Source organism: Coffea arabica, chromosome 1e, assembly GCF_036785885.1.
Source record: "Coffea arabica cultivar ET-39 chromosome 1e, Coffea Arabica ET-39 HiFi, whole genome shotgun sequence".
Taxonomy (NCBI): domain Eukaryota; kingdom Viridiplantae; phylum Streptophyta; class Magnoliopsida; order Gentianales; family Rubiaceae; genus Coffea; species Coffea arabica.
The window spans coordinates 487,728-515,471 of NC_092311.1; the positions used below are offsets into that span (position 1 = coordinate 487,728).

General features: G+C 35.6%; 3 protein-coding genes and 1 long non-coding RNA gene across 9 annotated transcripts; 2 read left to right on the top strand and 2 right to left on the bottom strand.

The window, feature by feature from the left end:
• Nucleotides 1-2,362: 2,362 nt before the first annotated feature.
• Nucleotides 2,363-9,858, top strand: LOC113697370 (uncharacterized). The gene is made up of 11 exons (XM_027216966.2): nt 2,363-2,702; nt 3,965-3,995; nt 4,098-4,111; nt 4,221-4,271; nt 5,180-5,249; nt 6,158-6,224; nt 6,313-6,380; nt 6,559-6,682; nt 7,816-7,855; nt 9,185-9,252; nt 9,639-9,858. Exons 1-11 carry the CDS (start codon nt 2,433-2,435, stop codon nt 9,643-9,645), a joined length of 810 nt encoding a protein of 269 aa, XP_027072767.1. The 5' UTR covers nt 2,363-2,432; the 3' UTR covers nt 9,646-9,858.
• Nucleotides 9,859-10,410: 552 nt separating this feature from the next.
• LOC113687909 (putative F-box protein At5g38390) lies at nt 10,411-10,987 on the bottom strand. The gene is made up of 2 exons (XM_027205440.2): nt 10,763-10,987; nt 10,411-10,647 (listed from the first exon to the last, which is right to left on the bottom strand). Exons 1-2 carry the CDS (start codon nt 10,985-10,987, stop codon nt 10,411-10,413), a joined length of 462 nt encoding a protein of 153 aa, XP_027061241.2.
• A 7,259-nt stretch (nt 10,988-18,246) lies between these two features.
• Nucleotides 18,247-20,641, bottom strand: LOC140007269 (uncharacterized). The gene is made up of 2 exons (XR_011814697.1): nt 20,532-20,641; nt 18,247-19,474 (listed from the first exon to the last, which is right to left on the bottom strand). It is a non-coding gene; the product is annotated as an uncharacterized lncRNA (long non-coding RNA).
• On the top strand, nt 18,956-26,404 carry LOC113697375 (putative disease resistance protein RGA3). Of its 6 annotated transcripts, XM_072049977.1 has the most exons (8): nt 18,956-22,879; nt 23,738-23,891; nt 23,996-24,182; nt 24,300-24,661; nt 25,519-25,632; nt 25,871-25,963; nt 26,057-26,106; nt 26,189-26,404. In XM_072049977.1, exons 1-2 carry the CDS (start codon nt 18,956-18,958, stop codon nt 23,774-23,776), a joined length of 3,963 nt encoding a protein of 1,320 aa, XP_071906078.1. In that variant the 3' UTR covers nt 23,777-23,891; nt 23,996-24,182; nt 24,300-24,661; nt 25,519-25,632; nt 25,871-25,963; nt 26,057-26,106; nt 26,189-26,404. The 6 variants fall into 6 exon arrangements, with proteins under 6 accessions (XP_071906078.1, XP_027072782.1, XP_071906075.1 ...); XM_027216981.2 differs by having other exon boundaries at nt 25,871-26,106; XM_072049974.1 differs by having other exon boundaries at nt 26,057-26,404.
• The last annotated feature ends 1,340 nt before the right edge of the window (nt 26,405-27,744 follow it).

A 27,744-nucleotide genomic window follows, 5' to 3' on the forward strand; every position in this document is an offset into this window, starting at 1 on the left:
TATGTATTTAGCATAAATTAAATGATTCAGGATTAAATACTCATAAAGAGCTAATACTTTACTCATGTAATGGATGAAAATCATAAAAAATTAATACTTTATGGGTCATTTCTTTTTTAAAAAAATATTTAATTTATGTTAAATAGATAACCTACTGATTTTCTTTTTGCGAGAATATTACTGTAACGCTTTTTAATTTTTAATTACAAACGTTAATATATTTATCATAAATTAAATATTTGAAAATAAAATATCTGTAAAGAGTCGTTACTTTAAATAGGTTATGTGTATTTGCCTATAAACTATACTTTTTAAAGTAAGGAGTATAGTTTATTGATTTAGCTAGTAGAGAATCTTTTGTATGTGGCGGGGTTAGTCCTCTTAAGAGACAAAAATGGGTATGCTTTTGGTAAAACGATTAGTTTATACGTGTAAGTACGAGCGTGCACACAAAAGTGGTTGGGTCTATTTAACTGTCCGCACAATCAATAATCTTTGGTAAGCCTTCGACGAAACTTCAGAGAGAGAGAGAGGGGACCACACTAGATCAATGTAGTATTATGTAAACTATTGGTATAGTAGCTGTTATGGTACTTGTATCTAAATGAAATATTTGTGCCTGAATCTCGCACCTTCTAAAGACGCCAGGCAAAAGGAAAAGAAACATATAAATATTATTGTTCTTTGAAACATTTTCAAAAAAGATGGGTGAAAATGAAAGAAAACTTTAATTCCGAAACCATTTATTTTATCAACTACACTACTTACTTAAATTAATAAACTACACTCCTTAACTTAAATCAATAAACTATACTCTTTACTTTAAAGAGTATAGTTTATAGGCAAATATACATAATTTATTTAAAGTACCCGCTCTTTACAGATATTTTATTTTCAAATATTTAATTTATGATAAATATATTAACGTTTGTAATTAAAAATTAAAAAGTGTTACAGTAATATTCTCGCAAAAAGAAAATCAGTAGGTTATCTATTTAATATAAATTAAATATTTTTTTAAAAAAGAAATGCCCCCATAAAGTATTAATTTTTTATGATTTTCATCCATTACATGAGTAAAGTATTAGCTCTTTATGAGTATTTAATCCTGAATCATTTAATTTATGCTAAATACATAAATATTTATAACTAAAATTGAAAAAGTGTTATATTAATATTTTTACGGAAAAAAAACTGGTAGGTTTTTTATTTAACAAAAATTAAATATTTGAGAGTAATACAAATCTGTATTTGAAAATAAATATTTGTAATAAAGTAAATGTTTGAAAGTAAAATACTCGTAAAGAGCTGGTACTTTAAATAAGTAATACGTTTTTGCCTATAAACTACGCTCCTTAAAGTTTATTAATTATTAATTAATTTGTAATACTTTGTCATTCATTGGATATGTAGCACAAAGGGCAAATCAGGTACAAAATTCTAATTTCACTCTCTAAAACAATATTTTAATCATTTGGACTGAATTTGTAAAGGATTAGTAACCTCAGGGGAGGTTAGTATAATTGTTCAAACCACAGGGGAGGTGAGTGTAAATGTCAGAAACCTCAAGGGAGGTTTCTGAAATTATCCCTTAAAAATTTTTATATTTATAAAAGAACAGCTCAGTTGTTTTAAATTTAGTACAAATAATTTTTAAAAAAATATCAATTACTAAATAAATATTTGCTTTCATATTTTCTTTTTTAATTTTTTTCTAAATAAAGAAAAGATAAGATTCAAGAACCCAAAGAAAAAAACACTAATATGAAAATGGAAGGAATGCTACTTCCATTTTAATATGTTGGAAAATGGAAAGAATGCTACTTCCTTGGCTTTGGTGCTTGGGATTTTTAGTCACAAATTTTTTTTTTCAAAAAAATCACTAATTGATTCAAAGAAAGGAATGGGAAAAGAAATAAACTTTTAATATATAGAACGTATTCACCAATTCACTCTATTGAAAAATTTACAAAACAATAGTAGTATACCATTATTAATTGCAATATATGAAATATCTTGGGAACGGTGCAATTTTTTGTTGTTTATTGCAAAAACAAAAATTAAATTGAAGTTTAGCTTGAAGTTTTCTAAAGAAAAATTATTATATATTTTTTATCATACTTTTTAATTATATTGTCATCTTATGTATATCAAATTATAACACTTATAGTATTTTTTTAAAAAAATATTTTAAAAAATCGTAATTCAAATGGAACCATAATTTTTTTTTCCGGGATATGAAAAAGGAGATGAAAAATACGAAAAAATTCAGAAATTGAGAAATATATTTTGTAGCCCCACCGAGAAACTTGCCAGCCCATCGTATGATGAAAATGAGAAATTCTACATTTCCACAACCTATTTAAACAAGAAAAAGAAAGGTAGGGCAGGATAAAAAAAAAAAAAAGAAACAAAAAGGAAGAGGTGAAAAAATGCGCGGAGTAGTGAGCAGCAGAGTCGGCCGAGCTCTGTATTCTGGGGCGGCGGCGGGGGGAACGGCATCGGCGACTTCTGCTGCTGCTGTTTCTAGAAATCCATTAAAACACGCTGGCCATGCTTGGTTAATCGCAAGAACTCTCGCCTCTATGTTTTGGACCACTCAATCTCATTCCTCCTACAAAGTTCACACTGGAGCAGGAGCTCTCCTCGCTTCGCCGTGGTCTATTACTCAGCTCCGACACGCCAGATTTTCCGGCGCGGATGTATGTTATTTCTCGCCTTTTGCTGGAAAAAATCAAAACTTGATCATCAGTTAATAGCTGTGTTGATTACACTTGCTGGAATACTTGGTTATGCATCATATATTGATGTTATCACTATTGATTCTTCACAGTAATCTTCTACTTATTCCTCCGAACTGAAAATAGATTGAAGGTTTCTTTTTTCTGTTTACAACTTTTTTTTTTCTCTCTATGATAACATTTACGTGAAAAAAAGAAGCTTCAGAATAAGGAGTTTACTTGTATACTTTTGAGAGTATTATTAGGTAGAGAATTAATGAAATTATCGTTTAATTGACTGTTTTAAGATGTAGATGGCAAAATGTAGCTTGTTTCCTAATGAACTTCGGACATTTTAAGGTCAGACATAGAAATGAAACTAAGCAAATTCAAAAGCAATTCAACTGGAAAATGCGTGTACCAATATTGACAGTGTAATGGCATCATGATTTAGTCTTCAGTTCTCGAAAGTGTTGCATATATGGTGGGTTGCTGGCTTAAAAATTTTCAGGGTGTCTAGATGCTATGACTTTGACCTGCAATAGGGTTGTAAATGGTGGTACACATAAATCCTAAATGCGCTTAGCTTAGTAACCATTTCAAAATCGAGGATACGTCTCCATTTTGCTTCTTGTGCAGTGATGGATAAGAATAAATTTTGCTTCTGGAAAATATCTGCTTTCTGAAAAGCAACAAGTTATAATAGATGCTTTCTGATAATAACATTTTTTTTGAGAAAAATATATAAATGGGAAAACATGTACTTTGAAGTTTTAAACAGGTTTTGCAGAATCGCTATTTTAAAGCTGCTAATAGAAAGACTGAAAAGCAAAGGGAGCAGGAACATTTTTTTTACTTAATCTGTTTTTTTTTTTTAAACATTCCTACTTAGAACACCGGATTCTCAGTAGCTTTTTCATTGCATACTAAAGGTATGTATAATTAGGAGACAAATTGTAATCTCAAGTTGTATACCACAAGAGCTTCTTTGACTTGAAGGTTCTGTTTTGACTTATTTCTGTGTTTGACAAATTAAAGGTTCTGTGTTTGTTACACAGGAAAGATAGAAATGGTAAAATTCTTTTAGCTTTCAGCTTTTTGTGTATGAACCTGCATGTATTTCTCCATTGTTGCCTTTTATTGCAAACTGTTGTTACTGCATTATTTGTCATGATTTGAGTAATTATCTTCTCCTCAGTCTTGTGTTACTCATATGGTTAATTGCTTGTCTAACATTGGTGCAGGTGAGACCTGGGAATGTCATCGAGAGAAAAGGTTAGATTTTTAATACATTGAATTAAAGCGATTATGACATAATATGCATGCCACTAATTGAGCATTCCAATGTTGTTTTCGGATGGTTTTGGTGGTATTCAGGAAAGATTTATCAGGTAATTAAGTGTGCCAATTTTTTATTTTTCAATACATTGTGATGTCATTACTTGTTTCCATATACTATTTTACATGAAATGGTCCTTGATGAAGTTTAATTTGGTTCAGGTAGTAAAGGCCCAGCATACAACTCAAGGAAGAGGAGGAGCAATAATACAGGTCTAGCTTTGCTCTTTCAGTGCAGTTTCACGCATTTTAATTCGTATAATCTTCAAGCTCAAGTGCATTTTAGTTCTAAAGACATCCTTATGGGACTTTCTTGTGATATTTTTTTTTCTCAACCATTTCTTGGAAGGTAAAACATGGTAGATTTGTCCTACTTTCTTGAGAATGTTGTGCACTGTCCCCGTCATAATGTGTTATCTATGACTCACTGGTTGGTTGCTAAGAATGCCATCTTATTGCTGACTTTTATTTAGTATTATTTCTGGAAGTTTTACCAACACTTTCTGTTAACAAAATCTTCTGGCTTGTCATGTTAGTGACACACATTTTCTTATCCCTGCACCCTGTGACATGGTTTTGGCAGTAAATCATACAAACCATGATTATGATTTACCAGACATAATGATATATTTTAGAGAATCCTGCTTGCCTATTAGGACTTTTCATTTTATACTGTTTCATCGAGTCCTTTGGTTTGTGAATTTTGAAATACTTTTGTGCCTTGGATGGTTGACATAGGATATGGCTCTGTTCTTGTTTAGTTCTAACTTGTTCCTGTAATTTAAGTTTATTGACTGTTGAAAACGCTGTTTGACAATATTGAAAATTATTGCTTGAAAATTTTTGAAAAGCCAAAAATTGTTGTGAGTGGCGCCTCAACATTGTGTCGAAGAAACAGCCTTTTCAGCTTACAAATATTCTACGAACAGCTTAATTGGATTTAGCATTGTAAAAGATATAATCTGTAGATTTTAAGGTACTATCTTCTTAGAGCAGCTTATTTGTTTATCATTTCCCTGAACTGCTGCAATGTATATGATCTTGTCTTCACTCTTGAATATTATTAAATATCTGTCAGTTGTACTCATGCCTTTTCCTTTTTTTTTTTGAGAATATTACAGGTGGAACTGCGTGATGTTGATAGTGGAAGTAAAGTAAATGAAAGGTTCCGTACTGACGAGTCTATTGAAAGTATGAATTTCAACTACTTGATTCTTGTTGCTTTAAACTCATGCTTGAGATTTTCGTGTTGAATGCTTGTAATACTTTGAAGTCTTAAGCTTACTCGTATGTAGTGGACTGAAGCCCAGTCCTACATTATTGTTTCATCATGGGTGGCAATATTCAGTCGTTCTACTTTCCTGTGTACCATAAAAATATTGTCCATCAGTTTTATGAGTGGAGGAAAAATGTTTATCCCTTATAATTGACCTACATGTTGGTGCATGGGCAAGAGTTGAAGTAATACAATTACAAGAGGTAGTGATCCTTTTGACTTCTAGTCATTCTACGGTTTGTGACTAAAAACTGTATCTTCTTCAATTTGTCTTTTTAAGAGACTGACACTGTCTAATTTGAAATTTATTTTGATTATAACAATTGCCCGTGTGGATATACTTTCCTAATATTATTAGAAAGTTTGCTCCAGTATTTTTTGCGATTTGATTACTTTGGTGATCTGATAATCCAATGAAGCTTGTTCCTGTTTACATGTCCAATAAATAAACATGCTTGCCATTCTCCTTAGTTTTACTGCTCTTTTTCTTTGTAAGAATAGTCAAATTAATTGTTTCAAATCTTAAAGATATGGAACAGCAGAGTGAAACCATGCAGCATGAACAAAGCAGAGGTTCTATGTATTCATTTGTTACAACTGCTGTCTTCTTTTTCACCACATGTGTGTTTTTTATGGCTAGAGCCTATTGTTGTCTAAGAAATGTTCAGAAAATGTACTACATTTATCTGCCATATGCGAAATCAATTATGTACAAGATCTTCAAATTCCCAGGCTATGGGCCTGATGTGGAAATTGCTAAAGTTTATTGCTTTTTAATATTCATTTGTATGAGAAGTTTTAAATTAATAGCTTGTGTTTGCAGAAGTTTATGTCGAAGAAAAATCTTTCAGTTACCTTTATAATGAGGATGACATTGTTGTTCTTATGGAGTAAGTCCTAACTTTTGGTCTTGATTTTGAGCTGTTGATCATCTTCTGAATTTATTCGAAGGCTTGATGATTATTTGTAATTATGCAGGCCTGAGACATATGCACAAATTAATGTTCCAAAGCACTTGTTTGGTGAATCTCTTCCATACCTCCAGGGTAAAAATGTCACATGTTTTATTTATTTAGTTCCTTTTTCCTGCTCTACATTGCAGATATTGTAGAAATTTGTGTGTGCCAAAGGAATGTTTAAATTTTGGATGAAATGGCAGTTAACTTATTTGATTGACATGCTTAATGATTAGAAAATACACTTCATGGACCTCATGGAATGCAGATGATATGAAAGTCAAGCTGCAACTTTACGATGAGAAGCCGATGTCTGTGTCAATTCCTCCGAAAGTGACATGTACTGTTGCTGAGGCACAAGTTCCAATAAAGGGGTCTACAGCAACTCCTCAGTATGTTTATCACTTTTTAGATTGTAGGCCGAAAAGAACCTCAACATGTAGTATTCATATTTGTCCAGAACCTAACCAGGCATAGTTTGTATAGATGCTCCTGCTCTGATGCTCTTTACATCTCATCTATCTTGTTCAGATTTAGTTGCTATGCAATATCTCTGGTCCTCCTTTGGTTGTCATTTTTCTGTCATTGCATTGCAACTTAAATAGCTTGCAGCTGTGTCTTCAAGTGGTTGTGCTTGCTTGATACTTGTAAGGATTTTGTCTCATCTGTAAGACTTCTGAATGCTTTGACACAAAATCTAGTATCCCTCAACAATTTAGTTTACCTCAAGCTTTTCGTGTTTGAAGTTGGTGTACATATTTAAACAAATGTATAGCTCTTGCATAGTTTAAAATTTCTCACACAATTTTTCAGCCAAAAGCAAAATTTTGCTGGTGTTTCTTTGCATTTCTGTACTTCAGCAAATTTTTCTGTTGCATGAATATGCTCCCGTCCATAGTGTGTTCATGTTTGTCGGACTACAATTGATCTTCCAGTGGTTTAATGCTGGCATGTTTTGTATCAGTAAAGACGACTCCTAAGAGTGTGAGGTATCAATATCTTTGGATTTCTCTTAAATGCTAAAATTAGGAAATGAAAAGGGCGTAAGTTGAGAACTGGAAAAGAAATTTCTACCTGTATAGTCTGGTAAAGGCTTTGCATAATTGGAAAGGGTTCCTCTTGTTAAGACCATGTATTACTTATAGGAGATGGCCGGTTGGTTTACATGCAATTGGTATGTTTATTATTTATGAAACTAAATTTGTGATTTTGTTGCTGAGAGGGTACGGTGCGGGTATGTTGAATCAGCAAAATCAGTAACACATGAGAGCGAGAGATACAGTCAGGGAGAGTCTCTTTTGTTGAATTGGTAGCAGTGACTAATATGTCCTCTGAATATGAAATGACTTTGGTGGATATAAATCTTCTTTTAAGTACTACCAAAGGAATGAAAGTTTTAGACCAACAACTAAGTCTTTGGCACTATGAGATTTGTTCAGAAAGTCAAGCTTGCTAATCTCCTAGTTCTGCTTCTTCCTTCTCTAATTCTGAGTTCCTAGTTTCTCATAATTTTTCACTTTTACAGGTATAAGAAGGTTAAGCTGGACAATGGTCTCACGGTTCAGGTGAGTTGATCGTGTTCTCACCTATGATTCAGGATTCTTTTCGAGACATTATTCCTCTGTAGCCGCTACCAGATGTGATAAATTGCCACTATGTTAACCTAGCAAACGTGATGCAGAACCAAAAATAAACAAATTTGTTTTGTGATGTTTAAATGGATGGATGCACTGTTGTAAATTGCAATTTGAGACCGATTTTCCTGTTAACCGATTTCTGAATGAGATTACTGGACCAGAAATGGGGAAACCATGTGAAAGAATGAGGTGAAGAAATGTGTTGACAAGTAATAATCTGTGGATCTTGGCTTTTTACTTGTGAGTGACTACATTTGTGTGAATGTGATGGACACCACATTCGTCATGACTTCGGCCCAATAATGGAACCAAGCAGGCATTTTGGACAATGTTGAAAAATTGATGGAAAGTAATTGAAGTTGGTATTTAGAGCTTTTCTTATAGATTGCATCCTTAAAAAGGTATAGTGAAGGTTTGCATATAATCATGTCCACTATAGATGGTCCCTTTTTTGGTTTTGGGGAGGAGGTAACAAGTGAGAGAAAATATGTAGAATACTTGCTTAGAATGAAATATTTGGAACGTAATTGTGCTATTGTTTTACTGGAGTGTTCTGCCTAAAAGACGAAATATCCTAGAGAGACTTGTGTTTGGCAAGGAAGAGTTTAGTCTCCTCAAATTTATTTATGTTTAAACCTGATTGACAATACCTGTGAAAAGAAGAGAGAAAGGATGTACTCGTGAAACTTCTGGGGGTCGTCCTTAGGATCCTAGGATTACATTTGGTAAGGAACTACTGAGATAGTCATAGCTAAAACAGTTACAGTAGAAAAGGGGTGGGCAAGAACTCTGGGGCCAACATCTTGGAAACTCTATGCTCTTTTGGAGGAGATGTGAAGGCAAAAAGCAGCCCTAGCAAAAGGAAAAGTACAGAGTTGCTTCAAGCAGTTCCTGTTTTTTTTCCTCTGCATTTGTTCTCAGTTATCGCATGCTTATTGCATTGTTTGTTTTGGTAATACTGACACTTGGTGTTGGTTTACTTGGAGTTTTGCCTAATACATGTAATTGGGCTGATTTATAAGAAGAATCTTGTCCGTGACTTGGCATATTCTAGGGATTGGTGAAGGGGAAGCATTGTATTATTTTCTTGGTGTTCTACACAATTAAATTTGACAAGGATTTCCGTAATTGTTCATATTTTTTATGTTGCCACTTGCAACCCAGAATTGTTTTGATAAAACTTAGCATGTGGTAGCACTGTCAAAGTAAATGAATAGATTGTTTTCTTACTCTTTTTATGTACCCCCGTTTCTGTAGGTACCATCTTACGTGTTAGCTGGCGAGAAGATAATTATCAGTACTGCCGATAATTCTTTCATAAGCAGGTGAATGTAATGTGTGATTCTTTTCCATGAGAAATTGAAACATACGTCATTCGCTACATTTCCTGGTCGTCTTGGCATCCCAATACATGGTTTTAGGAATTTCTGATTTCCTGTTAAGCCTAGTGCACGTTGACATCTCTATTCTTGTCACCTTTTGGTAAATACCTAATAGATTGGGTTCAATTCAAGCTGCCTCATTGGTTTCATTTTTCCTGCTTTTTGCGGCTATATGTTAATCCATTCCATTTCAGGATCTTAATATCGTGTGGTGTCTTTTATTTTGCGCATTACAGACTGTTGACTCTGGATATCCAAAGTATTTTACGTGCCACTTTGCATATATCCAAAATGTACGTCTGACAGCACGTTTTCGTGTTGTTTCGCAGGGCTTAATCTGGGCCCTTTTGAATGCTCTGGAGTTATCGTTCCGGATGTACCTTTTCTGCAGACACTCATTATATAGGATTAGTCCAAATTTTGTCACTATAGGTTATGAATGGGTTGATGAGAAACAAGTGTTCATTTCGGGGTTACTGCATATGCAATATTTCTTTTCAGTGAGAATGTTTTACATTTTGCATATTTATGAGAATCCCACATTTTGCATATATTTGCCCAGTGGTTGTGGGAAAAGAGTTCGGCAGTGACAAGAATAGAAAAGGAAGCATCTACTTGTAATGTAACCCACCTACCAAGGCCTAAGGGTAGCTGCAAAATTGGACAGGCCATTCAGGACAGGGACAACCATCTTCAATATGCTGCTCTACTGCAAATAACAATTGCAGATGATAAACGAGGTCTTAATGTGGCATCTAGTAACGCTACTATTTTGACTCTCCTTTAGTGGTACAAACTCCGTCTTGGATCTTACATTCCCATGCCGCCCTTCTCAATCTTCTTGATCCGCTCCCAGGCTATCCAAGTTAACCGCAAATTTGAACGGCAAAAGAAGCGAGAACATAAAGACATGATGGGTGGTGTGATTCTAATTGCTTGAGACAATTATCCGAGAAATCGAAAAGCAAGACTTCAATAAAAACGGTACAATCCTCATATTTGATTAGAAAACGAAGCATGAGCTTCTTTATGGAAGGACTTGAGATGTCAAGAACTTTACTAGCACTACTGTTGGAACATTCCACGGACATTTCAAGTTCTTCAAGCCGAGGGGAGCCCTGAATAAGCCTCTGCACACAACCCTCGTCTCCTAATCTCCATCCCATCAAGAGTAGCACCTTGAGTTTTGGCAAGGAATAACCCGAAGTTGGCAGATTCAAGTCCAGATAGAAGCGGCCAGTTAACTTTGAGATCAACCATGGTGTTGGAAGAGAATATTCTTATTCCTTGGAGAGAAAAACGGTTACCAACTGCGCCCATGAGAGAAATGTCAAGCTTCTGGACTCCACATTCAAGTCCTGCAATTATCAAGGACTCAATTTCCAACTCAAACCCTCCAATAAAGACGAGAAACGTCGAGTCGAAAATTCATGGTTGGAGCCCCATTTCTGACTCTGAGGAGAATAACTCTCAGGCCAAAGTTTATAAACATGGTGAAGCGCACATGTTCAAGAGTTATTCCCCAGTACTGAAGGTCGATATTAGGAACTGAAGCGAAAATGTACGCCCATGTGGTGGATAGAAGTAGAACTGAGGTGGCCGCTGCTAATTTTGTGGGGAGATATGACAAAATGTGGCTAAGAATAGCATCAGGAAGACCACTAATCCTATCAACCATTCTTGAATCTCTTCGGACTTTCCACCAACTCTCTTATATAGACAATAATGTGGAGACTTTAAGAAATGCATAAATGTTGAGAATTAGCCGGTTGAGTTTAGTTGAGAATTTGATGAATTAGCCGGTTGAGTTTAGTTGAGAACTGCGTTGCCAATCATAAATGTTACTACTACTATTTTTTTTCCAAAATCTTTACTAGATCTCTTGGAATCCCTTCATCTTCCATCTGAGGAAGTGGAGATTTGCTTCGTTAATTACCAGTAATTTACCTGATGCATGGCACACTTAATTAGCCTTTCGGTTTTTCCCAGGATTACGGATGCACGCGTCTCTAGAATTGTACTAATTACAACAACAGTTACTTGTAATCTACAGAGACACGAAGAAGATAAAGAACAGAATATCTTCGTCAAAGAAAAAGAAAAAGAAAAAAGAACACAGAATGTCACCCCTAGTTACCAATACCCTCAATAAGCAATTTCTTGGTGATTAACAAAAATGGATTGAAAAGCTCTGCGTTAATATTTAGACTAATTGTTTAAAACTTGAGGGTTTAATCAGAACAACAGCAGCGGCAAAAGTCACAATCACAACGTCCTCAGCAACACCCAGTGTCACAACAGTAACCAGTACCAAAACAGCCATAACCAAAACAGCAACTGCAATCACAAATACAATCTAGAATGATAAACATAACTAAAATATCACAAATAGTAGCGTTACTAGTGTTAAGTACTTCACAAATCTTCACTCTACATTTGAACTTGGTGGCTGAGCACAATCTAACATGGTTATTGATGTAACGCCCCGAGGCAGAAGAAAAGGGAAAAATTTCTGATGAATAGTATTTTGTGGAGAATCCGGCTAGAAGCAGTGTAAATTCCTTATATTCTTCTTAAAAATTCCCTTTTCTTTGACAAATACCACCTTATAATAGCCCTACTACTCAATCACCCCACAATAAGTGCCAATGAACCTAGAAAGTAGAGTTTCACGCTTCGGTTTCAAGTTTGGAGCAAAATTAGGGTTTTCGCGATTTTTCGCCGGATGAATTTTCGGTACAGAGTAAGGATTAAATTTGGGAATTAAAAGTGACTTTTAAGTGAAAAATAATATGTGACTAGTAGCAATGATATAAGGTTAGTGAATGGGAAGTAAAAACACTGGTACGTGAGTTTTTAAGAAAAACGGCGCGAACCGGCGGGTCCCGCGCACTACCGATTGAACGCACCACTTGACCACCATTTTTCTTACCAAACAAGCTTATTGACTATTGAGCAAAATATCTTCTTAAATTACAGCTAAGGTTGACCGAATTACAAGGCTAGAAATGCAAGAAAAAGAAAGAGAAAAATGGAAGGTAGTGGTGGCGACACTTGTCGCCACCTTAGAGCTTCTTGACCAAAGACAATAACTCTTTATTTAACACCAAAATTCAGCAACTTTCTTCTTCATTTTTTCTTCTTCTTGGCCGAGACAAGGGAGAGAGAAAAGGAGAGCAAGAGCAACAAATTTCCTTCTTGATTTGCTTCAACCCAAGTAACAAATCCAATTCTAAACCGATTAAAGTACTAAGTGTGAGTTGGGAAGCTTGAGGAACCAAGAAATATCAAAGGGGGTGAAGGATCACTCTACCAAGCCTTGCTTTTGAGGTACCAACATTTGATCATGATCTTTGTTGCTTTGAATCTTGCTTTAAGATGTGTTTGTAGCTTAAGTTTTGGCTTGATTTCATGATTATGCAAGTGGGTGTGATGAATTTGGAAGTTTTCCCCTTTTATATGATGAACTAGGGCTTGAGAAATTTCTGCCCAATTTGTTGTATGATGCTTGTATGTTGCAATTAAGGTTGTATAAGGTGTTTTGGTAGTGATTAGAACAAGAAAATTGAGGAAGTTCCATTGATTGCAAAAAATTCCAGAATCTGGAAAATTTTTCCCAACATTCTGTCCGAATTTGTAACCCTATGTTAGAGGCTGAATTGGCCTTAGGTCAAAGAATGAAAGTTGTAGAGAATGGTATTTTATAGGTGCCTACAAAATTTCAGCTCAATCGGAGCAACGTAGGTCGTGAAAAGTCCAAAATACCCTTACTGTTTTAAGTATTTCTCCAGCAGTCCGTTTCATCAGTTAGTCCAGTTTATCACGTTTTTTGACTAGGATACGTACTGATTTAGGTCTTGGCCAAAACATGAAAGTTGTAGTATTCTGACTTAGCTTTCAAATGCCTCTAAGAACACCTGATTTGGACTTTTGGACTCTGAGATATGATCATTACAGTGTAATGCGGTTAAGTAGTTGACAAATTGGATTTTGGTTCTGTAATTTGAGAATTTGACTAAGTTGCACTAGGAACTGGACTAAGTGACCTTCATGAACATTGTATCCCTGAGTCTTAGCTTCGAAACGGCATAGGTTGCGCCTCAATCCGATAAGCGTAGCCTCGGATATGTTATTTCCGCATCCATATGTCAAATCTGTCTTTTGCTAAATTGAATTTCTGCACTTGCTATTATTGTGAATCTTGTTCTTATGATATTGTGAGCCTATGGAATGGCTCTTGACTTGAATTGCTTATATATGTAACTTTGGGTTGTGGCTGAGAAAAATAATGAAGCCTAAATGGCTGGAAAATTAGGTAAACACAAAGGGCATGCTGCCCGAATTTTTATTCGAGAACTAGAAAACTATATTTGCAACTTGAGTGAAGGTTAAGTGATTACCACTTGAACTAGCGAGAACTTTTGCTACTTTGTTATTGATGGTTATACGTTAAAAACCTAAACGAACTTGTACTCTTGAGGAAAAGATATAATGGCCAATGTAAACTTGTATTTCCTTGTACTTTCAACTCAAGTATTGTTCCAAGTATATATGCTACAAAAACCTTATGATTTGAAAAGCGAGCAAGTGTTTCACGAATGCCTTTCAAATGAATTTCAATTGGTTGATTCTTATGAACGGAACGTTTAAGTTTCAAATCTTACTCGTGTTTCAAAGTTCTCAAATTGGATTTCTATCGCAGATCTGGACTCTAAGCCTGAAGTGTAATTGAACGTGAATACTTGAGGCACTATATTGTGGCAAGTGCTTCCAAATATTCGATTGTACTTGATACATGTGTTCCTCACTTGACTTATATGATTACATGAAAATGAATGATAAGGCAAGGGTGTAGCTTTATTTGTGATTAAAATGCTAAAAAGGTGATAGGAACTTGCGGGTTTTAGACTTTCTTTTGCTTGACATGGTCATTGTAATTTAGGGCTTGGACTTGAGCATGGCAATAAGGTATGATGGATAGTTCCTGCGCTGTAGTTGGTGAGTGATCTCTCGACTGTTCCCAAAGTTACTTTTGAACTAATTCTTGCATTTATTACTCCATTACATATCATTTGGGTTCGGGTGTATGTCATGACATAATTTGGTTCCAATGAGTTCCTGGAAAGTCTTGTGCTTAGAACCAATGTCTCCTCTACTGTTTACATATTCTTTGGAGCACGATGGCTCCTTACTTCTGTTTCACAGTTACCTGATCTAAACGAGCATTGGATATTTAAGTACAAGAACTTCACTGACTCTCGTGAGCAATAAATGAACATTTGATTACTGTATCATGGCATCATATCAATGCTTTATTGTGAAATATACTTGGCTGTTGATTTTACTGGTCACTCGCTGAGCTTCTAGCTCACCCCCTATTATCTTCTTCTCCCCACAGGGATCGAGGTAAAGGAAGAACTTGTATTTGGATCTTTGTGTGGCTGGATGGCGTACATCTTGTATAGTTTAGTTTTGATTTTGGTTTATGTACTTTTGGGCTTGTATAAATATTTGGAATTGAATCGGATGTAAATCTACATTTTACGCTTAGAACTAGTTTCCGCTTCGCTTAGGATATGTAATTTTGGAGAATTGGATGTATTATTTGAGTTGTATCTTGTAATTTACTTGAGGAATGTAGTAAGTGAGTGAGTCCCGGCGAGAGTTGGGCAGGCGGCCCGCCGAACCCTCTGATTCGCCTCAGGGGGAGGTGGGGGCGTGACAATTGATAACTTTAAGGGTTTGTTTGATAACATAAAAAAGTGCTGAATCTGAATTTTTTCAGACATTCAGATGTTTTGAGTGTTTGACAAATGAAAATCTATTTGCTGAACTTGTTAAACAGTGCTAAACCTGTGTGTATTTTTTTCAGCACAAGAATCCTAACTGAATGCTTAATTCTGATAAGAATCAATAGAATTACTTCAACTACCTTATCTTATCTATCAAATCTACCCTTGTTTGTTAATTATGTTCAAAATTCTTATCTAATTAAACAACATAATATTTTCTATCTAACGATTTTTAGTTTCTCTTTTCTCCCTTTTTAATGACTTTCACATCTTCTCCATACTCCTAATATAATATATTTCATCTTTTATATTAATTTGATTTAAAAATAAATATTGTCATTTTCATACCTAACAATTTTAAACTAATTAAATCATAGATTCTATTTCTTTTTTGAATGAAAGGATATAAGGGCAAAATTGTCAAATTAAACTTATTAAGCATTCAGCTATAAATATTTATCAAACAGCATAAATAGGTTTAGCATTAAAATTCAGACATTCATATATTTTTTTCAGTGCTTAAAATTCAGCAAATTAATTGTTTCAGTATTCAGATTTCAGAATTCAGACTTCAGAATTCAGATTCAGTTTTATCAAACGGAACCTAAGTCCCTAAAATGCATTGATCAACATAATTAAAACTAAATTTAAGTTGAGATAATAATAAATTGTCTAAAAGTTATACATGAAACCTAGAATGATAAACATAACTAAAATATCATAATTTACCGCAAGTTTTCATAAATTCATTACAAACATAAATAGATATAGTCCAAATATTCACCAATTATCACAAACAAAAACACAAAAATAAATAAAATAAATGTTGACATTCTTTCACAATTTTAAAAAAGTCCATAAAAGAGTCCAACTCATATTCAAGGCAAACAATTTGAATAGCAAACTTCCATCATTGGCATCACAAAGCAACGGCACCACCTTCACAACTTCATCAATTTAACCTGAAAAGGTTAAAAATTTATTACAAAAGTATAAATTTAATTGTTCAAACTAAATCATCTTACAATATCGCATATGATTTTAATTTCAAATTTCAAGTTTGCGTTATATTTTCCTTTGTCATCGAAAGGTAAATAATGAAATATGAACATTCATTCAAAAGATTCTTGAAAGGTCACACCTTATTAGTAAGCAAAGAGACTATGCCAAATAAGTCTCGGAAACCAAAAAGGCGAATGATTTCAGAATAGAAAAAGAAAAAAGAAACGTAATCCAAAATAGCTTCCACTGATGCTACTCCTAAGCGAAATCTACATAAAAATCACTACAAGTTAGACACCAAAGATGAAAAAGGAAAAATCTGATTAGAACTCCAAAAATATAAAATTATAGTAGTGGACAATACAATTATTACAAGAGAATGTTATATCTTCTTAATACAAAACAATGTTTTAAATAACTTATGTCATAAACGGTATCCATTATCCTTCAAAAACGGCATCTCCCATTGTCATGGACTAGTTGAAATTTTTCATTTGATTAAACTTTTTAAATATTTGTACTGTCAGGTTATCTCCTTGTAATTCATGCTTAGTTTTTTTTTTTTTTCCCGGAAACGATAGTTGAGTAATTCATGCTTAGTTCCCTCTTTTTTTTCGACCGTCTGTCCCCAGTCGTGCCTAGTCAGCACGGCTGGGTAGGGGTGGCAATTTTCGACACGACTGAAAACACGACACGAACCTAACACGAAATTAATGGGTTTAGGTTGAGGTTTCGGGAATTCGGGTCAGAATCGGGTTGGACCCGATGAACCCGAAAAAAAACATGTTAATTTCGGGTCAACCCGTGGTGACCTGATATGACCCGATATGACCCGTTTACGAATTAAAAATAATTTAATAAACATAAAAATAATTTTATCTAACTAAACTAAGTTATTCTTTTTTCAAAAGCATTAATTACTTAATCCTAAATGAATTTATTTAATTTGTGTGAAGTTGAAATTATTATATTTGGACAAATAATATATTATATTAGTTTTTACTTTTATACTGTTTTAATTTATTTTATATTTTGTTTGGGATAAAACACTTTTACGGTGTTTAATTTATTTTAGATTTGGTTTGGAATTATTTATTTAAATTTTTATTACTTGATTATGTAATTAGTTTTGTGAGAAATTGATTTTATTAGAAATTACAGTGATAAATTAATAAATTAAAATTAAGTTTCGGGTCATTTCGGATCGACCCGCCAACCCGTCAACCTGAAATTTTCGGGTTCGGGTCAGCATATCTGACCCGTCACGGGTTGGCGGGTCGGGTTCGGGTCAACAGATTTTCTGGCGGGTTAACCCGAACCCGACCCGCCAACCTGATTTAGACCCGAATTGCCACCCCTACGGGCTACGGCTGGGGACAGGCTGATTTAAAAAGTGGGCCTCTGAGCTGACATTTCTGCAGAATTCAATCTGCTGCCATGCTGACTCAGCACGGCAGCTATACAATGAGAAAATATATTTTAAGCAATTAGCCAACAAGCCGCAGCCCTCAAAAGTGTTTTGGAGAAATTTCATCCTTTTGGGTCCCACATATTTTGTCACAATCTCGTGATTATCATTCAGAAACGCATGACCTCCTAATTGGTGATTTTAATTGAGTCAAGTCCATATTACTAACTATAGGTTTAATTTGTGTGTATTTATATCATTAGCAGTTAGCAATTTTTCTTTTGTACAAAATTTTCCCTCTAGTGATTAATCTTTTTTGTTCATTATCTTATATATATATATATATATATATATATATATATATATATATATATATATATATATATATATATATATATATATAAATTCAATAGGACGATTTTCGCACTATTGAGTTTGCGGGGTTTGGGGAGGGGGGAGGGGGTAACAAAATGCAATACAAAGTACCAAAATTCTATTGAGAAATCACCATTATATTTGAGTATAAATACAAAACTGATGGAAATTAAAATAATACTCCCTCCACTTCAAATTATTTGTCTCATTTCAGGATTCAAATTTTTTAAAGAATGATAAGTAACCTGACGGTAATGTTAGTGGATTTGTTACTAAAATCATTCTTGAAAATTCAAAATTTTAAACTTGAATTTAGTGCCAAATATTGATTAATGTGAAAATAACATTAAAAAAAAGAGATTAAAAGTAAATTTGAGTTTAATAAAATAATAAATATTTTAAGACATTTTAAAATAAAAAAGTAAATCGGGAAGTAGTAAAAAAAAAATAAAACGAATAAAAGAGAAACTACAAGATGATGAGTTAGACGTTAATTAAGCCAGTAAGAAACGTAAATCTGTTTGGATTGTGAATTAATAGAGATATTTTTACTGTAGCACTTTTTGTGATGTGATGTATGTGAGATAAAAAGGTAATTGGGAAGGTAAAAAGGTGTATTGAAAATTGTAATGATGATGTAAGCAAATAAATTTGGGAAAATAAAATCTAATCCAAACAAACCATGCGCCCACTGTTTTAGGTGCAAGTTGAAGGTTGGCCATATGCTGCAGATGCGACAACTTGTCGGCTAGGTGGTGTGGCTACCAATTGTCGGCAACTTCCAGGAAGTCACGGTAAAGCGGTAAAAGAAAAGTTCGTTGGTGACGTCTCTGGGGTGTAGCTTTGCTGAGTGAAGCCGGGGGGCAAATTGCAAAAAGTGGAAAAATTTGGAAGTGCAAAAAGTTGTGTGGAAAATTTTCATTCCCGCAAGTTTTTAGCCTTCCACAGATTTTGCTGCCCTTAGTTGCCAAAGTTGAACAATATCCTTCCTTGTCTCATCGCAGAAAGCATCCCCCCATCACCATTGCAGAACACTTTCATCCTAATTCCAATCCCAAGCGAGAAAAAAATGGCTGATGCTGCTGTTAGTGCTGCTATTAAGGTCGCATTGCAGGCGGTTGTTTCCCTTGCCGCTTATCATGTTAATCTGGCTCGTGAATTCCCAGAGGAGCTGAAGAAACTCGACAAATCTGCTGCAATGATCCGAGGCTTCTTGGCTGGTGCCGACGAGGACAAGCATAGCTCAGACGTGAAAATTTGGCTCAAGCAGCTGGAAGAAGAGGTTTTCAAAGCTGACAATGTGCTGCACGAGCTCAACTATGAAAGTCTTCGTCGGAAGGTGAAGTACCAAAATCAACTCACGAAAAAGAAGGTATTCTTCTGCTTTTCGTTCTTTAATAAAATTGGTTTTCGTTCGAGGTTGGGTTCAATGATCAGGGAGATCAACACGAACCTTGAAAGGATCCATCGGGATGCAGAAGGTTTGGGACTGGCCTACAAGCACCAAGTTGAAGAAGCATTCCCTACTATTGCTGCTGGAGCCACAACAAGCCGACAGACCGACTCTACTATTGTTCGAAGAGATGTCCTAGGAAGAGATAAGGATGAATCCGAAATAGTTAAGAAGTTGTTGGCCGAATCTGAAAGTGTTATTTCAGTTATTCCCATAACTGGCATGGGTGGATTAGGCAAAACAACTCTAGCTAAAGCCGTTTACAAAAATGAACAAATTGTTGGACAATTTGACAAAAAAATTTGGGTTTGTGTGGCTGAAGAAGTAGATAAAATCGAGAAGGTCTTCAAAATGATTCTTGAATCGTTAACAGGAGGAAAGGTTGAAGGGGATCGTAGGGAGGTAATAGTTCAAAAACTTCAAGATGAACTCAAGGAAAAAAGATATTTCCTTGTTCTTGATGATGTGTGGAATGATCAAGAAGCATTGTTGAATGACTTTTTCAGCACTTTGGCGGGACTCAATGCGAAGAAAGGGAGCTGGTGTCTTGTTACCACTCGTCTGCAAGAAGTGGCAAGTATTCTGTCTAGACATCCGCAGATCAATTTTACTCGCCATGAGCTAGGAAAGCTCTGCAATGATGATTGCTGGTCTATCATGAAAAAATGGGCAACTGTAGGGGAAGAAATACCAAAAGAATTGGAAGACATAAGGGAGCGAGTTTTAAGAAGATGTGATGGTCTACCTCTGGCAGCAAAGTTAATTGGAGGATTGTTATCTAAAAAGAGAAAAGAGGAGTGGCTATCTATTTTGGAGGAGAGTCTCTTGAATGGAGATCAGGGTGGGATCGAGCAAATAGTTAAGGTGAGTTTTGATCATCTGTCACCTGCACCGGTTAAGAAATGCTTCGCATATTGCTCAATTTTTTATCAAGATACTGAATTGGAACAAGATCTACTAGTTGAGCTTTGGATGGCTGAAGGCTTTCTTCAAACGGATTCCCAAAATGAAAGAATGATGGAGAAAATAGGATGTGAGAATTTGAGAATTTTGCTGCAAACTTCCTTATTGGAAGAAGTAAGAGATTGGAGGGGAACATGGTATAAAATGCATGATCTTGTGCATGATTTTGCAAAATCAATTTTGAACCGTAACGGCAGCAATCAGGACCGTTACCTTGCGGTATACTCACCCGAAAGAATCAATGAAAAAGCATCAGCATCGCTTCGCACATTATTTCTGGAGGGTGGCATAGCTGATGATATGTTATCAAAGTTCAAATACTTGCATGTCCTAAAATTGTTCGGAGCAGATGCCGAAGAGTTGCCGACCTCCATTGGCAAACTAATACATTTACACTTACTTGACATTTCAGGTTCTTGGATTAGAACTTTGCCAGAATCTCTTTGCAAACTTTATAGTTTGCAAACACTGAGAATTGGCATGCTTGAAGAAGGTTTTCCAAAGGAGATGAGCAATTTGATTAGCTTGAGACATCTTCGCTATTATGGGGACAATTGGGAAATCCAAATGCCATCCAGGATTGGACGATTGACTTGTCTTCAAACGCTGGAGTTCTTTAACATAGGTCGTCAAGAGGAAGGTCGTGGTATCCAAGAGCTTGGAACCTTGCAATATCTTAAAGGCTCCTTGGAGATCAGAAATCTTGAATTAGTGAATGGCAAAGATGATGCTAAACTGGCGAACCTATCTAGAAAGCCAAATCTGTATCGGTTGGTATATGAGTGGGGCAATAGGGATCGGGAAAGTAATAAATGCGATGAAAATGTGTTGGAAGGCCTCCAACCTCACCCATATTTAAAAGAGTTACAAATTTTGAAGTTCATGGGTGATCAGTTTCCACAATGGTTCATGAATTTGACATCACTGGTGGAGTTGCGTGTAGCGGATTGCACAAGATGCAGAGAACTCCCTGCGCTAGGACAGCTGTCATCCCTCCAACATCTATATCTGACTGGATTGGAAAACATAAGAAGCATTGGGCTTTCATTCTACAGTACAAGTGCTGAGGAGGACGGCGGATCAGGAGGTTCAAGCACTATTAGCAGACAAACATTCTTTCCAGCCCTTAAAATTCTCTCTCTTGAAAGCATGCAAAATTTGGAAGAGTGGAAGGATGCACACGAAATGATGGATGTGTTTCCCGTGCTGGAAAAGTTGTATATTAGTGATTGCCCCAAGCTGACCACCATTCCAACTCCAAGTCGTTTCCCGAGACTTGATGTATTGGAAATCAAAGCGAATTGTCATGTTTTGCTGGTAGAAAAGGTTTTGAGCAATATAACCACACTCTCGTCCCTTGAATTAAGTGGTGGTAGTTTTCAACGCATCGAGTCTCTAAAATTAGTGAGACGACCAGAGAGCAGCTTGAATATTGATGGCTGTAACAGTCTACCCACTGACATGCTTGAGCGACTCTGTCTTTTTCCAAGTCTTGATGTATTGGAAATCAAATGGGATTGCCACGTTTTGCTGGCAGAAAAGGTTTTGAGCAGTATAGCCAATCTCTCGTCCCTTAAATTAAGTGGTGGTAGTCGTCAACGCATCCAGTCTGTAGAATTAGTGAGACGACCAGAGAGCAGCTTGAGTATTGAAGGCTGTAACAGTCTACCCACTGACATGCTTGAGCGACTCTGTCTTTTTCCAACTCTTCAGCATGTAGAATTGATGGATGCCGCCAATGTAACAACATTAAGAGGAATGAGTTGCGCCGCTTGTCTTGAGAGATTGACAGTCATTCGTTGTTACAATTTATGGGAGTTGCCAGAAGATCTTTATCAATTTCAAGCTTTAGAGGACTTGAAGATACTCTGTTGCCCGAGAATTGATTCATTTGGGTATCCAAATGCTAAAAATTCATTTGGACAGAAAGGCCTCCTTAAGTCTCTTGAGCGATTTACTGTCGGTAGGTGCGATGCATTAACAAGATTACCAGTGGAGATGTTCGAGTCGTGTACGTCTCTCCGAGAGCTGAAGTTGTCCTATTGCCGCAGTCTGGTCTCCTTTCCCCTTGATTTGCGACGAACCCCTTCTCTCGAGAGCTTCTCATTATACGGGTGTTCCGACTTGATTACTGAGATGCCTAGTGGATTTGGCTATCTTACCAGCTTAAGGAAAGTGAAGATTGGGCCCTTCTCAGATGACTCTGCAATCGAATTTGATTGGGCTGGATTAGCATCTTCATCATCACTGCAACACGTGTCTTTGCAGGGAATGCGTGACACGAAATCTCTGCCACATCAGCTTCAAGACTTGACTACCATCACATCACTATCTCTAAAACGCTTCAACGCAATCGAAGCCTTACCAGATTGGCTTGGGAACCTTGCGTCTCTTGAAGAGCTAATCCTCCGTAGATGCCCAAAGCTTGAATATTTACCCTCCGTAGATGCCATGGAACGCCTCAAATTAAGACGTCTGGTAATTCGTAGTTGTCCTCTATTAAAACCAAGATGCACTCCTGAAAGCGGCTCCGAGTGGTCCAAGATCTCTAATATTCCAGAGCGTGAAATTGATCTCGTAAGATTTCGTCTCAAAATTTTAATTAATTGCTTCTCATTATTGGATCATCTTACTCTACCCGTATTTGTCCCTCACTCTTTTTCTCCATAAATATCTATTCCTCTACTTCTTCTGGCAAAAGATTACTCTCTCTTTCAATTTTTAAGCTAATTCATGTCATTAACAAAGTAGAGTTACGAGCAAATTGAAAGATAAAAAAATTCTGGATTTCATCTGCTTTTCTGAACCATCAAAAGGATGAATAAGCATGGTAAAATTTACTACTATATTCTTTTCTGAACCATCATAAGTATGTTCTTTTCTTTTTTTTGTCATTGATATTTCCAAACAACATTAAAACCAATGAAATAGCAATTTGGGGTGATACACACATTATAACATGCATATATATAGGAAAACACCATAACAAGCACAACCATTAAATTAGTATTGTTGAATGCCTACACCTGTAATCATATATAGTCACTAATTATTTAAATACAGTAATGCTGCTATAACCATACACCTGTAGCGTCGGAAAGAAACACATTCAAAAGTTGAATTGATTCGTTGAAAGCCCATAGAATTTGGATGTCGAATTGATATCTTTAAATACCCACTACACTCAACAGCACTTGAAGGTGACAATTTTTGTTTTTACCCCTAGCATTTAACGGGTGGATATGTTCTTAATAGTCTCTCTGTAAGACTCTGAATTATGATTGCCGTAAAATTAGCTCAATGTCGATTCAGTTGAAATTGTTTGCAGAGGAATTTTTAAATTCTTATCATCTTTTAAAATTTTTAAAATTCAGATACTATAAGTAGCTACTTTTCTATTTTGTGAATTGGATTGATAATATTATGGCCTTGCAGGACACAAGTGACAGTGAAGCAGCTTATGAAACATTGTGAAAGGCTCGAAAGTGTGCTACTTTTCTATTTTGTGAATTGGATTGACAATATTATGGCCACAAGGGGAATTGGTCCAAGTGTAATTGGGCCTAAATGCAGGGTGGTATCTGCACTAGTAAGTGTTCTTTGTGGCTTAATCGATGAAATTTAGCTTAATTTTTGCTCTTTAGGATGTAATTGGGCCTAACTGTGATGTCATATTGTTATTTTTTTTTCCAGAATTTGTTTAGGAAGTAGAGATTATGCTCTTTGGACAAAGAACACCAAGGTTCCCGAGTTGTTCTTATGAGAATGTCAAGAGGGAGGAGTTATCTTCACTTATCAGTCAGGTTTTGAAGATGGAAGGTAGTTATCTGTGATTTTTCCCACCAGAATGCCATATGTTGCTCAGAATGTGGAAATGAAGGTAAAAAATGTTGACTGCATGTCTATTGGCCTGTTTCAATGGCTTTTTTTTTTATATATCTATTTTCTGGAAGTGTTTAACAAAATAAATCAAATACTGAACCTTTTCTCCTTGTAGCATGCTGAAAACAGAGTGGCTTGTGCCAGGCTTGTAGAAAGTAGTATGGATTGAGAAGAATTAGAGGGGAGCAAACTGGACGTGCTACCAAGGTACAAGACTTGCTTGAAGAAAACTGGACGTGCTAATACTTTAGTTCCAGAGGTGACAAGATTTGATGGAAAGAAGTTAGACATTGTAGACAGCATTGGTGATCATTTGGACGACATAAACGAAGCATGCGATTGCAGTGTCAGTCGTTCATTTGGATGGAATCAATTCAAAGTTTTGGTGCTGCAATTGCAGCGGCAAAAATTTATACCTTCCCACTCAAGAACAAGAGGGACTCATTATGCAACTGTGCTGACAGTTAGTCATTCCAGGTACCAGGCTCAGTGTTGAATTTGTTTTAGTAAAATAACGTACCCTAAGCACCTTCTTGGTTCTTAACTAACTAAATTATTTTGACATGTCTACTTCAAGATAAATAGTCACAATCCAAAAAATTGCAGTTTGAATGATCAATAAACAGGTTTTGTTATTGTAGCATTCTATCTGTTATGTTTTAGCCAAGAAAGACTAGCAAATCTAAAAATAATTTATAACTATTAAGAAACCACTTGGAATATGTTACATTTCAGAAGACTAATGAAGGTGGGAGATCAATGATAAATGTTTCACGTGAAGTTCTCCAACATGGTTTCACCTAATTAGAGGTACTCTACCATAAAGTATCTGCTTGTTAGGTTAAATGAGCATGTTTCAGCATGCCCATTCAATGGAAGTTGATAAATTACTCTTAAGAATTCAAGGAAGAAGGAAACAACTTCCCAACACTGAAAGGATATTGACATCCATTACCCATTTCTTTCTGAAAACGGTTATCCTTTTCTGATTTTTGTTTGTCCCAAAGATTTTAGTCTGTCAGGAGAAATCAGTCAGCTAAAAGAAGTTAATAAGAGAATTTATGAATGCTAGTACATGAATATAAATTTTGCATTTTTGTTCTTCAGATTAGTTTGCCAAACTCCAGTTTAGAACGTCATTTTAGAAAGAGACGAAAGATTATCATCTTACTCTTCCTTTAACATTTAGTTAAACATTTAGCTTTGATAATCACTTTATTTTCAGAAAGAATCACAAGGACAATTTATGCAAATTCGATTGACTTTTGCTACCATTACTTCCTTCTGGGTTTGTAACATGCAAATTGTCTCATGGGCTATGTTGGAACATGCAGAAAGCAGTGGTTTCCAAGCAAAAATGTATGGATGGTGATGTGGTAGACAATTGTTCTCTTAAGGAGTGAAGATCAATCTTCTGGGAAGCAATATGTGACAGAGTAGATGAAGAGGTATGTAGTCTCAATGAATTAAATTTGAAGGCCTACAATGTTTCTGTTGCTGTTGCCTTAACTTCAAATCAATCACATACAAAAGCTATGCTCTGAATTTAGTATGCGTTTTTTATGGCTGAATCGATGTAATTCTGCTTAATATTTGCTCTTTAGAAATTTTTGTAATACATTCTTCATAAGTTTTGATGGTTCAACGTGGCTAACATGGTGGTGTTTTTTTCCTGAATCTATTTAGGAAGCAGACATCATCTCGTTGGAAAAAGAGCAACATGGTTCCCTGTCGTTTTTGTGAGAATGTCAAAAGGAAGAAATTACTGTCACTCGGCAGGCAAGTTTCGCAGATGAAGATGGTCATCAATTATAGTTATTTTGCTCATTAATTTGCACTAGCATTGATGGAGGCTTCTCAAACATCATGTAGAAAAACTGAAAGTGTTATGGTTCTGTAGTGCTCGGAATGCAGAAATGAAGGTAATGATTTGGCTAAACTTTTTGTTAGCCTGTTTCGATTTTTTTTTCTTTATCTATCTTCTGGAAATGTAATTTGGTTCAGAAGAAGAGAAGATTTGATGATGGAAGCTAGATGTTGAAGATAGCAGTTGACCAAATCTAGTTCACTTTATCTAGTTCATCAGTTTCAGTTCATCAGTACTATACTGTTATTTGTCCACTCCTTTGTGTATATTTTTGGTTATTTGTCATCTCCAATGGCTCAAGATGATGTTTCTCAACCTATTTATATTATTCTTGATGGCACTAACTATTCTCATTGGGTTCAAGCATTCCAAAATTTTCTCCGTGATCGTAAACTTTGGAAATATATCACTGGTGATATCACTATCCTTGTTGCCGTTGAAGGAGAATCTTCTAAAAAATTTAACACTCGTTTCAAAGAATGGGACAGTGATAATCATAAAATTATCACTTGACTTACCAATACCTCTGTACCTGCCATTAATCGCCTTTTTCAGCGATTTGATATTGCAAAGGTAGTTTGGGACTTCTTAACTGATCGTTACACTACTATCGATCTCTCTCGATAGTACCAACTTTTCCTTCGATTGCATGCCATGAAACAACAGTTTGGTCAATCTGCTTAGGATTTCTACTTCGACATGGTCTGTTTTTGGAATGAGATTGCTGAATCAAAACCCTGCTGGAACTACCCCAGTAAAGCAAAAAAATTCTATACCTACCGTGATTCTCATTGCCTTATTTTGTTTCTTATGGCCTTACTTGACGAGTTTGACTCCACTTGGACTGCTATTCTCAATAGAAAGCCATTGCCTTCCTTTATGTTGTTCTTAAGAACTTGATATGTGAAGAGATTCGAAGGCATATCAAGTTCAACATGGTATGTCTTAAGAACTTGAACTTTGTACCTACTCTGATGCTGATTGGGTTAGCGATCCTACTGATCATCGGACGAGGGGCCTGGACGGTTGTCAGAGACAACCGTCCCAGGCAGTTGACGGCCTGGATGAAGCTAAAAAATTTTGTGCGGTTCAGATCACGTCTTGTAACTCGATTTTCACGCCGTGTGGGACCCACAAAAATGGTGTTTTATTTTACTCGCTGTTGTTCAATTGTTACACATTGTACAGATGATGTTACACCATGTACAAATGGTGTTACAACTTCCGGAGCGGTTGTTCTGACAACCGCTCCAGCCCCGCGTCCCTGATCATCGTTCCACTACTGGATTCTGTTTTTTTTTTTTTTGGTGATTCTTTAATTTAGTTACAAGAAAATTCTCACCTCCTTCAAAACCATTGCATTTTCCAGAAAATACTTAACCAGCTTGAAACCTTTGTCTTCTTCACCATATATATTTGAAAAGTAGTGATAATTACAAGTCTAATTTTAAAAAATAAAAAATATATATATTGAAAATTAAAATAGTAGAAGTTATTGAAATAATAGAAGTTATTGTAAGTTATTGAAATTTAACTTGGTAGGAGATGTATTTTTGGATGAGAGGAGGAGAAACGGTGTTTCCTTTTAGCTATGATTGATTAGGTTAACTCAAGAATCCCATACTCGTAGTTTTCTAGCACATTGGCAACCTCCTTCATAGGGCTTCATCAAAGTTAATTTTTGGGTTAATAT

Excerpts from the sequence above, each read along its gene's own strand:
- LOC113697370 (XM_027216966.2), top strand. The coding sequence starts at position 2,433 with ATGCGCGGAGTAGTGAGCAGCAGAGTCGGCCGAGCTCTGTATTCTGGG. Across the intron at positions 6,225-6,312 it reads GACATTGTTGTTCTTATGGA|GCCTGAGACATATGCACAAA; the intron begins GTAAGTCCTAAC and ends GTAATTATGCAG. Across the intron at positions 7,856-9,184 it reads ACAATGGTCTCACGGTTCAG|GTACCATCTTACGTGTTAGC; the intron begins GTGAGTTGATCG and ends CCGTTTCTGTAG.
- LOC113697375 (XM_027216972.2), top strand. The coding sequence starts at position 18,956 with ATGGCTGATGCTGCTGTTAGTGCTGCTATTAAGGTCGCATTGCAGGCG. Across the intron at positions 22,880-23,737 it reads CAGAGCGTGAAATTGATCTC|GACACAAGTGACAGTGAAGC; the intron begins GTAAGATTTCGT and ends ATGGCCTTGCAG.
- LOC113687909 (XM_027205440.2), bottom strand. The coding sequence starts at position 10,987 with ATGGTTGATAGGATTAGTGGTCTTCCTGATGCTATTCTTAGCCACATT. Across the intron at positions 10,648-10,762 it reads TGAGAGTTATTCTCCTCAGA|AAGCTTGACATTTCTCTCAT; the intron begins GTCAGAAATGGG and ends TGTGGAGTCCAG.